This window comes from Rhipicephalus microplus, chromosome X (genome assembly GCF_043290135.1).
Source record: "Rhipicephalus microplus isolate Deutch F79 chromosome X, USDA_Rmic, whole genome shotgun sequence".
NCBI classification, from domain to species: Eukaryota; Metazoa; Arthropoda; class Arachnida; order Ixodida; family Ixodidae; genus Rhipicephalus; species Rhipicephalus microplus.
In genome coordinates this window covers 230,513,456-230,531,570 of record NC_134710.1, presented here as the reverse complement: position 1 = coordinate 230,531,570, position 18,115 = coordinate 230,513,456, and the positions used below count along the sequence as shown (strand labels likewise).

Sequence of the window (18,115 nt, the reverse complement as noted above, 5' to 3'; positions counted from 1 at the left end):
CCCACCGAAGTCACCACCATCATCGACACCCAAGCATTTAAACGGCTCATCGAATCTATCCCATCATAACTACCATTATATTGTTAGCCTTTGTAATACCCACTCCCTCATGTAATATCCCAACCGGGACCTTTGAGGTAATAAAATGAATGAATGAATACGTCATTGTCACCGTGTTGTCGGAGAGTTTTCATCAATGCCTAATCCGACATCCCCTTGGTAGTTACAACATCGTTGTGCGCATTTAAAAAAAGAAGTTTAGAAAAACAAGCAAAGCTGAACGTCCTCCGGGGGAGGGGGGGATACACCATGCCTCCGCAGTGAAGCCATACATGCGCACACGCCGTCGAAAACGAAGCGCGAACGACACGGATACCGCGATAAACTATTCGGTAAAGCGCCCTCCATATGGGTGGCCTCACATATGTGACACTAACTAAAAGCGTGGCACTGCCAATAGAAAATTTTTTTTTGAAGTGAGGGAGAGGGCACATCCGCGCATGTGTCCGCGGCGACAAGAACGGCAGTAACGCCGGATCATGGGGCGCAGGCCCGCCACGTGCACACCCATGCGCAATAACGCTCGAGCGTTCGCTCTCGCCTGGGAGTCGCAGGGGCTATGAGCACGCCGCTGCCACTTCGCTCTATGTCGACAGCAAGACCACCGAGAAAGATTTGTGCCAAAATAAAAAATTTGGGGCAAGATTCCTAGATTGTCTAGGGCAAAAATTTGTTATATATCAAGGGTGCTTCCCGCTGTTACTTTGTTACATACAGGTGACAAATACACGTGCTTCTATGGAGTAACAGCAGGGAATAGAAAAACTTCGTTGTATAGAGGTTCATTATAAGCAGGTTTAACTGTATGACATAATGTATGAATGAATGCCAACTGTATGAATGCCAATCCAGCCGTAACAGTGGTCCCTGAGCCACATTTGAATCAATGGCAAAAGACAGAAAAATGGAAAATAAAGTGACTCATTAGAGAATACAACACGAAGTATGGTGGCCAAGGAGAATGCAAGAGTCAAGGCAGGGAATGCACAAGCCCAAAATCAAACGTATGCAACGCTGCATACCTGTAGAAAAAAATCAAAGGAAGTGACCAACTTGCAGTTAATTGTTAAATTAATAGAAGAGATTCATCAGTTCTCCTGTGCCTCAAAAAGATATGCAAACAAGGCAGTGTCTCAATTTGGAGCACTACCTGTAAACTAAGTGTTAAGTGCTCGTCTACAAGAGACCCAGAGGGGAGGGGGGGAGGGGCTATCAAGCCATAATGATTTGAGCACATTGAAGAACAATAAACAGGACATAAATCACTTTTACACATGGTTAAAACTCAAATGCAAGCAACAAACACCAGAATGTAGGCTGTGAAGAAGATAAGCGAGACTACATACCAACTACCTTGGTGGATCCTTATAAAGCAAAGCAAAATAGTTTTTGTGAAAGCGAAGCAGGACAATAAGAACTTTTTCATGAAGCTTTAAGCTGTTGCAGGTTGTAGCACCTTAAGAGTGACGCTTGACAGTCTTTCAATGACAAAAATTGCATGTTTTCAAACACTGATGTTTGAATGTGCTTCCAAAAACACCAGCGCCCTCCCACCACTCTGATACTCAATGGCAGTAAAAACCTTTGTTCAAGTACCAACTTACTGGTAGTTGCCGCAGAGGTCTCTGCTGGACTCTCTGTAGCCGTAGCTGCAGAGGAGCCAAACACTGATCCAGCTGTGACGCGTGAAGCAACAACGGCTGCTGCAGCAGCAGCTGCTCTAGCAGCATTCACGATTCCTTCACCGAAACGACCAGTTGATGCAGACAATCCCAAGGACCGAGATGCAGCTGGGTCATTGTCCCCGCTACTGCCACCTGATGCATGAGGCTGCTGTAAGTAGAATAATAATTGAGTACAAATGATTCATAAACATCATCATTCGACAGAAGTGCAATTTTAAAGCTCCCCCATTTAGTAATCATTGATGTCTTCAAATGACAGTGCCAAATTGCCTGATCGGGGTAGGCTTCCGAAGCCAGGGAAATGTTCACGAGTGATCTGATCAACCTGTTCCATTTCCCTAGAATCCCTGGTGACCATGAGCACGTGTTGTCGAGCTTCTCCTGCCATGGCGCCAGCAGCGTGTTCCAAGCAGTGTGGGTGAAAAAAAAACGTGCCTCATTGCTACAAACCAAAGAATGAGCTATAAGGGACATAGAGAACATGCTGAAGAAGCGTTTCTGACACAGCCGTGTCGACCATCTGAAAGAACAAGGACAAACAGTGGTAGCAACTGCAGCAAGATTAGTCTTCCTTGTCACTAGAGAGAATATGTACGTCAGAATTCGCACTGTCCGTAGACTGACGTGCCGCACAGCGGGTAGAGAGAAAAAATGCCCCCATCTCTCCGAACGGAATCATGAGGAAATGTGAATGCATTGCGTAGCATCCATACATAACGGCGTTTCACACGTGAAAACCCGACGTTAGAAGAATAACACGTTGAAAACGCACCGTTTTCAGGCTGTGCCAAGGCAGCACGAACCCCACAAATGCGTTTCCAACGCACTGTATTGAGGCGGTGGCAAGTGACGTTCAAGTCAAGGAGGTAGGTGCTCCGGTTGCTAGGGACGCTTCCAATTATCGAGTGACAACCTTTTTCCTTCACAACATCAGAGCTTAAAGCAATTTGTTTTCGCGAGTGACAAAGCGTCACGTATGGCATAGATGATGCATTTCTATCCCTTTTGTGTTTGTAACCTACTCATGAGGTCTTTCAAGACACCAAGTGCGCGAGCTGGGTCACACTAAATAAAATAATGCAGCCACTGTTTAATTGCTAGAGAGTTGCATATGGGAGCCGCAAATAATGTGTATCGTCGCAACATTTATTCATGGGAAGCCAACATGACAGTTCCGGACACAAGTGGATCAGTGCAGCAGAGAATGAAGTGGTAATAGATGCTCGCAAATTGTGCCGAGGTTTCACCTTCGTCACCATACAAATGATTGGTCCACAAATTTCTACTCATGTGCCCTGTTTTTCACGTAATTATAATCTATTTCCATGTGGAACTCGATGCCGCGCCATGAAAGCGGCCTGGCGTGATTACATTTGTCAAAACAAGTTCTACAACACGCTTCTATGCCCTCCTACTTGCTCACTATCATCCTCCGGACCGCCATGTTGATTTACCTTGTGCACCACCTATAGGCTGCGGACAGTGCGAATATGAAGACATGAACGCAGCACTGTTCAGATGGTTCTGGGAAGTTAGGGCTCAGGGCATCCCAGTAAGTGGCTCCACACTTCAACAAAAGGCTAAGTCACTCGGAGCTCTTTTAAGCCATAATGACCAACGCGCTTAACGGGCGGATACAGCGTTTGAAAGATCCCATCGGCATCAACTGCAAAGTGCTGTACGGAGAAAGTGACGGTGTTAATGACGAGTCAATTGAAATCTGGCTTCGCTTATACTGAGAAAATATGCTATTCACCTATATGGACAGACATATATAATGCCTATGAAGCTGGATTATTTTACAACCTTCTGCACAATCGCACTCTTTCACACAAAGGCACAGCTTGCTCTAACCACAAGGCCTCAAAGGAGCGGATATATGAATTGTTTCGTGCTCCCATGGATAGAAGTGACAAGTGCCGCCTCTTTGTCACAGGTAAATCGGTAAGGCCACAAAACTTTAAAAAGCATGAGTGCCTGCCAGTGACGTCCAAATCCAATAAAAAACGAGGACAATTCAAAATTTGTTCAGAAGCTGGCTTTGCAAGTTCGATGAGGATATTATGGTGGCAGAGAAATGACTGGTCATGCTTATCTTCAATTGCATAGCCCACAAAATCATGTCGAAATTGACTGCACTCAACTTAAGATTGCAAAAAAAAGCATTTGGGGAAAATTTTTGCTGAGCATACAGCAGAAGCCTCTTAAAAGTGTATTCAAGTGTATTTAAGGGGCACATTTGACATGGTGGTCACTTCAAGGTGGCAGGTGAAGGCCGATACCATGAGCCCGGGTTTCAACAGGGCAGACTTCCTGCAATGCAGAGACTCTGGAAGACCATGAGCAGAGCGACACTGTTGCCGATCAGACACTCAGCACTGATTACACGTGGTCCTGCCTCGTTGAGAGCAACTTTGTTACAGCTACAGACACCTTCCAAGAATTTGTCAATGCCGGGGAGATGGAGCTTTCTGTCTACAGAGGTGAGCACAGATGACGCAATTACTGCAGCAGTGTGAGGGTGTACAAAGCCCAACACAGACAAGCCAGACGGCGAGGATGATGTCATTTTTACACCAGAACCATATTTCTCAAGCAAAGAAAGACACATAATAATTCAAGAAACTGAAAACATATTGTGTGGACAACAGTTAAATGCTTCAGTATTTAAGCTACATGGAGGATGAAATTGTTCAAAGCGCTGTTCACAAGAATAGCCAAACAAAAATTACAGCGTTCGTCCGCTGATGCCGCAGTTGAGAACTTTTCATGCTGTGTTGTGGTTGTGATTGTGTTAAATGTGTCTGCAAGTGAAAAGTGCGATAAATTGCTTTCGAAACGTAGGTCACCCTTTTGGCATGGACAAAGGCCGAAAAAAAAAAAAAAACCATGCTTTGGTTATAACACCGCACCGCTTACAGTGTCAATTTTCACAACTGCCGTGATAAAGATGTCACCAGCATTTTTTTTTTCTTTTTTAACTTCAAATTCGGTTAAGTTTGGACAATTTCATTGGTTCTGTAAAATCTAAATTAACAAGCTTTTACTGTAATAAAATTTAGGTTTGAAGCAAATTTGAACACACACATACAGACATGCACACACTTCATAAACATCAATACTGAAATGAATTGATTAGGCTATGATTATAATGGTAAATACTAACCTGCATATCTATGCCTTTATGATTGCCACTGAGCATGCACATTATGAAAAATTCAGTGACTTGGTTCAAAATTTGTGTTTCAGCATTGATTTGCACGTGCTGCAGCCCTTCCAGCACTAAAATCAGTCATGCATGTGGTATGAGCGAAGCTGCTATGTAATAGAGGTGAAAAATAAGGTTACTCGTGCAGTGTCATTTCCATTGGTGTCAACCATTTGGACATCCACCTCAACTTGCTCTTCAATATCCATTCCTTCATCCTCAGGAGGTTGTGTGGTCTGCTGGCCTTGGTTCTGCAAGCCAAAACGATATAAACACTTAAGGGGAGACGCGGGGATCAGATTGCAAAAACCGCGTAAAAAAATAGACTTTTTGAAATCACTCATTCCAGCATCTGCAGTGCCTATTCTATTCTGTGCAAAGCCGATTTGGATGAAAACCTACTCTAAATGCCCGAAAAAAAGAATGGCACTGTGTGCCTATGACAGCTACCCGGATATTCCACACCAGAGGTTTGTGGCGGGCCTCTGTAACACATTGCATGCGGGTGAGGTGGTCGATTATAGATCACAGTGAGTGGATGCCGCTCATGAACCGATTGCAACCAGTGAGCATCCAAGGAAGAGTTCCGCCATTACCTTGCTGGCTGACCAGACCAGCTGGGGTAGAAACTGTGCAGAATTGGCTGGATGATTTGGTAAGCACCTGTAATCCAACTTCTCAGAGGCCTCGGCATGGGATGGCTTTCCTAGTGAGAGGTTTCAATTTAGGTACCACTAAGGCCGGGGGAACTTGGGAGCCCCTGTAATACAGCTAATTAGGAGACCGTGATATGGGTTTTGGGATCTCACTGCTGGTCCAGGACTGATCCAAATCCATTCGTGATTGAGAGGTGTCTGAACAGTTTAGTTTGGGTTGTTGCGTGCCCATGTAACCCAGCTAAATTGGAGCCGCGACCTGTAGAGTCACAAAGCCCCCTCCACCTTGCGATGCGGTGTCTTTGGATGCTCAAACAGCTAAGAGGGGAAGCTCAGGCTGCGTGATCTGGATCGGAGGGTCGTGGCCGCAGTGAGGGAGAAGTAAGGTGAAAACACATGACTGTTCATGTAACCGCTGGCGCCCGGCAAATCTCACCCGGGTTGCGAACCCCCCTCCTGCATGAGGTTCAGGGGATGTGCCCCACAGGCCCATTGGCCCGAGTCCGCTAAGTAGCGCGTTGGCTTGTTTGCCGAGTTTCTGTGAGTGGCAACGCTAGACGGTTTTGGCCGGGGGGTGCCCAGTCTTGATGCACCGCTCTTTGGAGCGCGTAAAAAGGAGAGTGGCATAGGCTCAGCTGAACCCGAACAATCAAAGTCAGTCTCACCCATAATTTGGTAGGGGCCATGTCTAACACAAGGGGGGGGGGGGGGCTTACCCTTTGTCTACATCCCCCAGTATACCATCCCCTCAAGTGTGCACATAGCATCACAAAGGTGCTGCGCACAGGAACTCGAGAAATGGCGAACCCCGCATTGCGATGACACTGGCTGATTGGATTACGAGGCATTTGGCTATTTACAGGTGGATGCGCTTGTGGTGTTCACTTTCTCATCTTTTTTTGCACTGCATTCACGCCGTAATGAATCGGTACCAACTTGCTCGCCTCTCAGTTTTCCTTCGAAAAGAAAAAAGGTTGTCAGCGTGATACGCAAGGTAGAAACTCAAAATCGTGCAAGAACACTCGTGGCGACACCATGATCAATCGCGATGTAGTCCTGAAAGATCACATCTGTGGGAAGGACAGCATCGAAAGTCGGGCAGTCATCGTCGGTAGACTCTGCTGACACCTCCTCGATGCCATCGTCAGCTACTGCTGCATGCTCGGGCCTCACAAAACCGCTGTGCCGAAAACAGTTGGCGATGACTTGCGGCGGAGTGTTTTTCCACACGTGGGCGATGATGTGCACTGCGCCGAGTAAGTCCACTTGATACAACTTTCTAGCTTCTCAGCATAGGATCATTCGCTCTAGCAGGTGCTTACGGTACTTCGACTTCACGTAGTGAATGATACCCTGGTCCATCGGCTGAAGAGCAGACGTAGTGTTGGGCGGCAAAAAAACTACTTTGATGCTCTTCAGTTCGACTGTACAGTTATGGGCACTGCAGTTGTCAACAACCATAATTATCTTGCGGTCCTTCGACGTGAAGTGCCGGTCCAACTGCTGCAGCCAGCCGCGAAAAAATGTCCGATGTCATCCATGCCTTCCTGTTCGCTGTGTACTCGACAGGAAGGCTTTTGACGTTCTTAAAACGTCAATCAGCATTTTAGTAATGGTGCAACATTCTCCAAACTTTAAAAGCCATTTTCTGTGATACTTTTTTGTTGTTGACCACCTTGGTTGTGGAAAGCATTGCGCGACTATGGCCGGACCAATCTTCATTCTGTTTGTTTTATTGTAACTCATAAACTGTGTCATACCTGAAGGCAGTCTTCAAATATTAATTTAGACTTCCTTTTTTTTTATTCCACAATTACTTAAAGGCAGGACTTGATGAAGCACATGCAAATAATGTTAAGCAGAAAATTTCTTTGGGGCAGCAAAAAAAAAAAAAAAAAAATCTGGCACTGTCTTTGGGCACAAGCAATATGTACACACACACACACACACACACACGCACGCACGCGCGCGCGCGAAGTTGATCCAGCACTTTAGCAAGTTTCATCCCTGTGCCAGACTCCACAAGTGGCGAACTTGAGAGTTCTTTATAAAATGAGAACTAGTAAAGACATCTTTATTAAAATTTGCATTTATCTCTTTAATGCGATTTTTAGTGTGTATGCGAAATTTTATCAACCTAGACCTAGAAACAAAAAGCTACAAAGGATCCCCACGTCCTTGTCCCCCCATTCAAGAAACGTACCATTATTTTAGGAAAATGTCAGAATAAATTGAAAATAAAGCTTAAATTTAAAAAAAAAGAACAAATCATCAGATAGCCTTTGTCATCAGAAAAAATCAAACCCTCTACCTTTGGGTTGATAGTCAAGCACTTGACCTGCTATGCCACTATGGTGGACAGCATCAAGGTAGAAGAAACTACACTCGCAAACCTTTTTGTTTATAGTTAAACGGGCCCCCAAACCTTTTCGAAGTTATAACAGGATAGTCTCACAATTAGCGCATGACGCTTCATGAATCACATGCCACGAAACATTTTTAGAATTGGTCAAGTTTTTCTTAGAGTAAAGCATTACTTTTATCCATTGCATTTAAAAATGACATGTTTCTTTTTACAACAGAGATATTTACCTCAAGAGCAGCAATTACACGTGTTGCTTTTTGCACCATTTTTTGTGCCTGGTTAAGACGTAGCTGGGACTCGCTCGGCATTGGAACTTGACCCAAGTTGATGTGAACATCCACAGAAGAACCATCTTCCTGCAGGTTAAACAAACAAAACATTGAAGCCTAGGACAATCTAATCTAGTACGAATCCTTGACATTTTATAGCAGTGCCAAATAAGCCCAAAGCATTATCTTCAACATTCATAATGCCGAAAGTCACATACATAAACTTTTGTTTCTAAATTTTACTCACCAAATCTCCCATTACAATGCTTTTGTTTTATCCCAAAATCTAGTGTAGTAAGAATGTTGAAAGGCAATGGAAACAAACAAAATTATTCAGTATTAGAATTTAAGATAAAAGCAGACAAATTGGCACACCTTACTTAAATTTCACTCCCCTAGCAAGAAAGTTCCCTGCTTCCAATCAAAACGCAGCTTACATCACACAAACCAAAATCTTTGTGCCGATTGTGGCTTTTCTACCACAAGCAGCAACCACCCCACTTATTGAAAAAACAATTAAATGAAAGCTACTAGCACATTTTGTTCCATACAAAGCCCAAAATGACAACATTTAGTTCGTGCATATTGTGTTCCACAGTCAAACCCTGCGACAAAGAAATTGTCAGTTGACGTGAGCCTTCGTAATAACAGTGGCACATGCCCGATTGCATTTCACAAGACAATAAATACGATGCACACAGCTCTGTTAACACACGAAAACCTCCTACATTAACATATATGTGTTCCATTACCATTATATGATGGTGATGGCACTGTACCAAACTTTTCCAAAAGTAGGTTGTTGCTAACAACACAGCTTTGGTTTCATTTGTACGGGCAGAAAATTTTCGGACTTCTCAATCAGAAAGAAGGTGCGCATTGTATTCGACCTCTTTTTTTTTTTATGTTGAGAATGAATATTCGTTCACCTTTTCCTACTAAATGCTTAGCTATCATTCGAAAAAATACCTTGAAGAACAGGGCCATGCCACAGGTGTAAGGGCCATGCCACAGGTGTAATCAGGCAGTCTACAAAAATTTTTTGGGCGAGGCTAAGCATTACTGCATATATTCTTTTCTTAGTTTTTGTTTGTTAAATGATACTCGGATTATACTATGTGACATTTTTTTTGCATGGTCTCCTCGTTCTTTCGGCTCCGTTTGGCTTTGTGTGGCCTGGAGCCACTTTGTCACGAGACGAAAATCGGCAAATGTTCAGCAGTTGCATTTCGCTACCTCGGCCTTTTAAAGCCCACCAATTCAAATCAGCTCACGAAGTTCACAACAGTCCATTCTTTTATTTGAAAAAAGTCTTTTTCCGAGACCATAGCAGGTGGGCATACAAATTAACTTATGTATATAGTGAGAATTCAAACAAAGTGAATACCCATAAAAAGGGAAGATGCATAAGGTTTCAAATATTGCAAGGCAAGAACTCGTGTCGTCTGCATCACCATTCACATGATCGCATTGTTGAGAGAGCTGGCTTAAGTTCAGAAGGGCACATTTTAACACAGCTGTTGCACTTCACAAGATGATGCAATGTGTTGGAAGCTTTCAGTGAGCATCTGTCTTCACTGTTGCGAGTCTTCATGCTTGCGGTCGAAAGCGGTTCTTTTCAAAGCTTTCTACCACTTCTCTAAAAATGGTTGGTGCTGCACTTGCGCTTTTTGCTATCAGCACTACGCTATATTGCGTGCCTCCGCGATGGAAGGCTCAAATTCCAAAATAAAAACGGCAGTGCCTACGGCTCCTAATGCGAAAGGTGGCGGCGACCCGTTCCAGTGTACGATGGTCACAACTATCTGAAAACAGTGGCCCAGTGTGCTCACCGCAGCTTAAAGAGTCAAGAATTACTGACATGCATGGAGATTTATTGTTTAAATTATCACATCCTGTTTACATTTTGCCCATGGTAACTTCGTCTGTGGCCAAGTCTTCTTTGGTATGGTCACAGTCTGCTGGCGCGTGCTGCTGTGAACAATACTCGTGCAAACGTTTCGCGACACATGCAGGCAAACAATGATTCTGAGGCACTTCATTTTGCTAAATTACAAGACCAAATAAGATTTCACTGTTAAGTTATGTTCGTACCCCAAACTTACTGTATTTGCACAAAAAAAAAAAAGCAGCCTGCCTGTGGCGATTATTTGGCCGAGTAACACCATTGCCTCTTGCATACAGCGGATTAAACGATATGTCCAAAGCTGAAAATTTATTGTAGATGTGCAATATGGGCACAAAAGTCTTGCTTTTTTTAGTTCATCAGCTGGCGACGGCACTGCCACTAGGCGCGTCCAACATGTTGTGTGGCTCGCCTCTTTGTCGCCAACACAGTCGCTCATGCGCAAGCACGCTGAAGCGTGACCAACCTTTAGGGGAAAAGCCCTCCGCTTTCTCCCCCTTTGAGCTTCACGAAATGTGACATAACAGCCTCTCTTCAGTATTCCTTCCTCCACGGGGTGGAGAATCCAAGTATGAAACCAACTGTGCTGGAAACAGCGGTTTCATTTGGGCAGCAGTTCCCCTTAACAGATTTCCGTTTACTGAGAGTCTACATTATTTTTCCTTAAATGAGACGATTCATTTCTACACTGTGACACCTACACTTCAAAAGCCCCGTTGAATAAATCCTAGCAGAGCAATACACGTGGTAAATTACTCAAGACAAAAAAGGAAGGACTGCAGCAGGGACTTTTAAAACATTTTTAAAATGTTTTTACATTCTACTTATCTCAGGAGTTCAGTAATGCCTATGCTTAATGACAGCAGCTGTCTAATGCAAGCTTGCAAACTTAGCACAAAATAAAAACAAATGCCTTCTCACCGATGTTCTTGACATGACCGTGGCATTTCGGCCGATTTCTCCCATTCCAGACACCACGTCTTGTACAATTTGCTGAAAAACACAATATACTTGACATTTAGTGCAGAAACAATCATGCACTAAGTGTTCCAATTGAACAGTCAAGCTCCACAAAGAAAGCATTTCTAAGATCAAATCTTCAAGCGCTAAGAAACAAAAACAGACTTTCATTGCATCGAACTGCACCACTTGCAATAATAATAAAATAATAATAATAATAATGATATATAGTTTAACGTCCCAAAACCCCCCTTTGATTATGAGAGATGCCATAGTGGAGGGCTCTGAAAATTTTGACCATCTGGTGTTCCATAACGCACACTGACATCACACAGTACATGAGCCTCTAGCATTTTGCCTCTATCAAAATGAGACCGCCGCGGCCGGGATTAAAGCCACGGCCTTAAGGTCTGCAGCAGAGCACGCTAGCCACTGATCCACCGAGGCGGAAGATTGTATCACTTATGGCAATGATAAACATACACACTGTTTAGCGACGACCTATTGCCACGAAAAATGAAACAAAATGATGTTACATTTGATACTTAGGGCACTTGGGATGCGGCACACAGTGACAATATAAAGCTTCTTTTCCCTATGTTCAAGTGTATTATCGCCACCTTTGTGAGCAATGGCAGGCACTTCTGACTTCTGCTTTACAGCACCCATCACATGAACAGAACAAGTGGAACAAGTGGGCAAGCGTACGAGGGGCCGTCAAAGCAACAAGGAATCATGCAAGAATGCATGTGATAGGTTGCTTCTCGCTTCATGCAAAACTCTCCTAATCCCAGCATTTGCTCTACTAAATGCCTCCTTCGTGAGAAAAAACAACAATAACAAAAATTTGTAAAAAGAAAGCCAACTTCTTGGGCTGTCTTGTCCTGCCCAATGTTCGATACCTTACGTCTTTTGGCTATTTTTGTTCAATGTAGCCAGAAATTTTTCAATGTAATGACAAAGTATATGGTGTTTGAAAATAGTTCAATATAAAGTATAATTTAATTTACCAGAAATTGCTGTAGTCGGAACAATATGTAATTACATTTATTGCAGTGTAGTAGACTGACATTTAACGAAGACAGTAGTGTGTATAAAAGCCCCTTCAACATTTTCTTTGAGGAAACGTTCAGCTCTCAATGCAATATACATTTGCCCATTAATGAATAGTGCAAAAAATAAATATAATAAACTCCTCACAGATCAACAAAACATTTAACATTATAGTTTTGTTATCTTCCTATCAAATATATCCAAACTTGTCATGGTTCTAATCTGAGACACTATAAAGGAAAACAACTTAATTTTCAGCATTAGTTTCCGAATTGAAAAAAATTAAGACTGATAAAAAAAACTAGGCTAATTACAACAGTGTAGATTATATACACATTCAACACAACATAGAAGACCAAAATCTTGCGCCCTCCCAAAAAATTTGAAAAAATTAAAATTAGCAAATAAAAAGGATATAATTAGTAAAAAAATAAATTTTTTACTTATATTCCCCTATCTACCAATGCAATCGTAAAAATGCCAAAAGGCACTGAAATAATGGCCCAAATATCACAGAACTAATGCAGATGTGCCATAATGAAGCACTTGATATGTGATCAGGCCATTAGTGGCACATTTTTTCAATGCTCTTGAAAGCCACTTAATTATCATGTAAAAACATACTCATATATGCAGCATGCAAAATTATTTCTCTCTTCCCTTCAATTACAGTCCTTCAGCAATACACCAAAAATGTGTGATACCGCTCGAAGAATTCCCTAAGCTTTTTTGGGCTATTTCCTGTCATGTCATAGTGAATACTTTAATCAGAACACTCATCTGATGACGTTTTGTCTTAATTGAATAGAGGAACATTAATTATTTTTCATTGTTTTTTTAGAAACCCAGGATAATTAGTGCCGCAGAATGCCATGCACAGAAACACTACCTGCAACTTATATCTTTCCATTATTTTTTTTTTCCCTCTCTTCACAGGGTGCTGCCACCTGGACAGAACATGGTGAGAAAGTTGCTACTATCAATGGTGCCACTATCCAAAAGATGACACTGAATATTTCCTAAACAATAATGCATGCCATTTGAATTAAAATGCCTCTGTGGACATCTCTAACAATTGACTGCGCAAGCTGCTCTGTAATGCTGGGAGTTTCCCGACTACAAAGGATCAACTTGCACTTAAACTTAAGTACACAAGTGCTCTCGCACAGTGGCCCCACTGAAATGTGGCCACTGTGACCTAGAATGCAGTCTGGGATGCAACCCGAAATCTTAAGAATGAACTAAACTGCTTAACCCTTTGATGCCCACTATTGCTCTGGTGTGGCCACTCTGGTGCAATGAACCCAAAATTATTTTTTTCCTCAACACACACTGTTGCACGATACCTCTGGTGTTATCTGTGGCAAGAGACTAATAAGCACAGACTGCTGGGCGAGTTGTTAATTCACCTTAACTGAGTTGCGTGCAAATTTGAAGTACAAAAGGAAGCAGATTGCATCATTTATGCGCATCCAGCTAACCAGCGGCAAGCAACACAACCGAGCGATCCCCAGCAATCCCAAGAGAGGTGGTAACCTTCAGCGATGCAACCCTGGGTGATAAAGTGAGAACGGTGCTTGAGCTCGCTTTGAAGTTTTGCTTTGAACCTCGGGTAAAACTAGCGGAATCCTTGGCGCTGGGACACTGTATTGCTGATAATGTTCCTGAAGCTGAAAGGGCTCGCTGCGTCACCGAGTGTGCGGCGGTTATCACGAGCTGCAGAGGAAGGTCAGGTTTGAAGTTTGACAATAGGTGGCTTCTGGACCAGCTCACTGAAGAACACCTTAGACCATTGGTGGCAGACAAGGATTCCTTCGCTGTTATGCCCGAGTGCTTGTTCCTGGAGAAAGCCTCACAGGCCATCGAGAAGAATCTTAATGGAATCTATAAGAAGCTGGCGGAAGGTAAAAAACGGGCGGTGGCTTTGTTGCATGGGCTACAGTTGGATGGGCTATGTGCCTCAGTGAAAAAGGAGAAAGGTTTACTGCTTCAGATGTTCTTCACAGTGAAGACCCACAAACCAGACGCACCGTTCCGCCTCATAGTTTCAGAGCGATGTATGTGGCAGCATGATGTTTCAACGTACCTACAGAAACACTAGTCCTCCTTGTGTTTAGTGGACCCATTTCGGGTCAAGAACTCTGAGGAAGTCACTCGTTTCCTAATGAATGCTGCTGCCTTGCAATCCTTTCAGGGTTCAGTGTGGATGTAGAGGACCATTTCTACTCTTTGCCACGGAATGGGCTGTTGAAGCGTGTGAAGGAGTGCATTGAGGCTCACAATGATGAACTAAATTTTCAGGACAAGTGTAGTGTGTCTGTGGCTTCGTTTTTGAAGCTTTTGACTGTGTACCTGTCCTCAACGATTATTGGATGGGAAAGAAGACGTATATACTCAAAGGTCTCATGTCTATTGGGTGGAGTGTTGCACCTGTTCCGAGTGAAATTTTCTTAAGTTCAGTTGATCGTGACTTGGATTTGGCCCTAGAAGGTGTTCTTGTAAAACTGTTTCGATGTGTGAATGATTATCTAGTGATAGTAAATTCCAATGGGCGTGTGCAGTCACGCCCAAATGTGCCCAAGATTTTCAAGCACATTGGAGCGGGGCTGCAGTTCACCTTTGAGCTTCCTAAGGATAAGTGCATTCAATTTTTGAATCTGAAGATGTTTTTCAATAGGTGTCTTACTTGTTCAATGTATGCTCCAAGAAGTGAGAAGCCTGTCCTAGATTTTCATTCCAGGCACTCTAAAGTTGTAAAAAACGCTGTTGCAACGACATATTTGAAGGCCCTGCTCAGTCTAAGTCTTGCCTGCACAGGGTTGGTGAAAGCCTTGAGAAGCAAACTGACAGGCTCAAGGTGTCTAGTTTTCCTTAGGATCATTTGGCTAGGCTGGCTGAAAGGGTTCTGCAAGACATTAAATTGCACGCAAAAGGCTTTGTACATGGTAGACGCTCGAAGGAACTGCCGGTCGCCAGCATCAAGTACCTACAAGGTGTCTCCCACGATTTAAAGAAAGTGGGAGCAAGGTATGGATGCAATGTTTTCTTTTCAGCCAGCAACTGTCTAGGGAGCATTTGCGAGGCTGTTGAGAAAACGGTCGAGGGTAAGAAGCAAGGCAAGAGTATTTGCTAGGTCAAGCACAGGGCCAAAGGGGTCAACTGTGCCGTCGCTGTGGTGTACGACACTACGCTGTCATGTGGGAACCATTATTTTGAACAGACTGTGGCGTTGAATGAATAATAGGATCATGGATCATAAAGCTTCTCTAAAGGGACAACTGTGCTCTAACCCAGTGGTTCTCAAATGGGGGTCGGCGGAGACTAGGGGGTCCGCGAAGCCATTTCTGTCATCCGCGAAACCCTCACCCACTTAAAAAGTCTGTTCAAAAGCCACAGTGCCAAGTATTGACTGTCCAAAAAGAAGTGATGTGGCAAGTTTGATGTTTTTGGTAGAAATTAAAGGCACATGTTGCACGCTCCAGTTGTGTTAATTCAACTACGTACCCCCCCCCCCCTTCCTCCCCTTCGCTGCAAGGGGTTCCCCATCACTTCCAGTAGTCCACAAGGGGTCCCAGACACATCCATGGCTGAGAACCACTGCTCTAACCTATCATTGCAGTGTAGCGAATGTGACTGCGCAAACCCATTTGGTGATACGGTGGTGAAAGCTACATTCAGAGACTGGGTAGCACGGCAAATTGAAGAGGTATTTTCTCAACAAAGCTGGCGATTCATCAGTCGCGAAACCTTCAGTTGTGTTACTTGCCGCTGAGGTAGCTTTGCTGAATGCACATCAATAAATTCTGCTTATTTAATCATTTCTTCCACTGTATGATTAATTGATGATTGATATGTGGGGTTTAACGTCCCAAAACCACCATATGATTATGAGAGACGCCGTAGTGGAGGGCTCCGGAAATTTCGTCCACCTAGGGTTCTTTAATGTGCACCCAAATCTGAGCACACGGACCTACAACATTTCCGCCTCCATCAGAAATGCAGCCGCGGCAGCCGGGATTCAATCCCGCGACCTGCGGGTCAGCAGCCGAGTAGCTTAGCCACTAGACCACCACGACGGAGCTCTTCCACTGTATGTGTTCTCGTAACCACTTAAATATGTTTTTCCGAATGAACTTTCAGTTGTTCGTGTGCGCTGTGTCCAGGTGTCTTCCTTTTGCACTTCGATTTCTGCGCGCAACAACTCAGGCTTGCGAGCGTCTTGAGTATCAAGCAAATACGTATGCATTGATGATTGATTGATTGATATGTGGGGTTTAACGTCCCAAAACCACCATATGATTATGAGAGACGCCGTAGTGGAGGGCGCCGGAAATTTCGGCCACCTGGGGTTCTTTAACGTGCACCCAAATCTGAGCACACCGGCCTACAACATTTCCGCCTCCATCGGAAATGCAGCTGCCGCAGCCGGGCAAAATAAATACGTATGCATTGCCTTTTTGTAGTGCTTTGTTGCAGCGTCTGGAAGGTAGCTAAACAAGTGCCGCCCACGGTAATAAAATTATCAGACTACAGTAGACGCTACAGTGAGCACGCTTAATGGTGTGGCTGCGAGTTGCACAACAGAAATCTTCCTGTCAAAAGGGTTGTTGCTCAAGAGCAAAAATGGGCACATGGAGGTGCAAGCAGTATAGGAAGATACAGCTGCCGTATTTCAAAAGACGCAGAGCTGTTATATTTGAGGTTTTCCGAGTAACGAATAAAACTATCACCACAAACTTGCATGCACTCTCTTCGTCGTCTTCTTAATTAAATTACTTCGCTTTCACAACCAGTGCACCGATTTGTCCAGCGTGGAAAGAAGAAAAATAAAAACCTCGATTTTACAAAAGAAAAAAAAAAGCCTGCATGGCTCAATCTTGGGTGGTGCCCCCCAGTAGGGCCCCACCGGCTGCTGTGTCCCGCCGAAAATAAAAACTCTAGGGACTTTAGCCAGCATTATACTAGTGTTGCCGGTTGGCTTCCAGAGTCCAGTTCAGAGATCCAAGCAGCCCAAGACCACTGATCTGTCTTGGTGGTCAGTGCTTCGGCATCTTTTGTTAGCAAGTGTCGCTCTGCGTTCCCTTCACCACGGAAAAGTCTGTGTCACGTATATGAAGACGGCGTGTCAGTGCGATAGACTAGAGTACATGTTAATTTAAAGGCGGTACAAGTCTGCAATAATTTTGACAGGTGAGAGAACAAATGCAGAGAGTGAAAAAGAGAAAAAGAGAGCGAGAAAGAGAATGACAATTACAGAAAAATGAAAGAAGGAGTAAAAGAAAGCAAGAGAACAAGTACACAGAACGCAGGAGAAAGATTGAATCATTAGCCCCAGCAAGGTGAAAAGCAGAGCCTATGCAAGTTCTAAGTTCTGAAAGTTTGGGTACACATTTCTGTAATGAACTATGTGCAATATCCATCTATACCTGGTCCCAAACTGCAACTGTTTCAAAGCCTTCCATTTTTCTGATGGCAATAATTTTTTTCTGATGGCATAAATGTCCTTTTTTTGTGCATACCAGAGTTTTCTTGATGTTGTGCATTGAAACAAAATTTTGGGCGCCGAAGGGTTAAGGTGAGACGGGGTGCCTGGAAAAACATTTTTTTTCTGATTTTTATCAATCAAATTGACTCGCTGAGTTTATTCTTGTGTGTTGATTTCAAGTACTGTGATGCTACTGGCTTAGGCTGCTTTGAAGCAGCTCTTGCAGCAGGCAAAAATGGGTTTCGGGAAAGTACTGCCTTCATGACAGACTACCAATAAAAGCCCGATGTGCTGAACGCTATTCAAGCATACAGATAAACCTGGATACAATGAAATTGTCGGAAAAATTTGTTGTAAAAAATAATTTTTTATATGAAGGTTCGGTACAAAAATTTTAAAAATAAACGCACAAATCAAACTGAAAGCAGACCTAACCCAAAACACTTGTTTAGCGGTGAAAAACTGCAT

At 43.5% G+C, this 18,115-nt stretch overlaps 2 protein-coding genes across 5 annotated transcripts in view; one reads left to right on the top strand and one right to left on the bottom strand.

Moving 5' to 3' along the window:
* Window positions 1–13,298, top strand: part of LOC142776012 (uncharacterized) — a 111,852-nt gene extending 98,554 nt beyond the window's left edge. The window contains exon 3 of the mRNA XM_075878769.1: window positions 13,099–13,298. Within this exon, the coding sequence (XP_075734884.1) occupies window positions 13,099–13,168 (70 nt within the window). The 3' untranslated portion in view covers window positions 13,169–13,298. The remainder of the gene's footprint in view (window positions 1–13,098) is intronic.
* LOC119187843 (large proline-rich protein BAG6) overlaps window positions 1–18,115 on the bottom strand; it is a 233,953-nt gene that overhangs the window by 172,038 nt on the left and 43,800 nt on the right. For 3 of the 4 annotated variants that reach the window (XM_037435931.2, XM_037435932.2, XM_037435933.2), the window contains exons 6-9: window positions 11,071–11,142; window positions 8,202–8,330; window positions 5,094–5,204; window positions 1,665–1,893 (exon numbers count right to left, since the gene is read on the bottom strand). In XM_037435931.2, the coding sequence (XP_037291828.1) occupies window positions 1,665–1,893; window positions 5,094–5,204; window positions 8,202–8,330; window positions 11,071–11,142 (541 nt within the window). The remainder of the gene's footprint in view (window positions 1–1,664; window positions 1,894–5,093; window positions 5,205–8,201; window positions 8,331–11,070; window positions 11,143–18,115) is intronic. The other variant, XM_075878767.1, reaches the window with a different exon arrangement.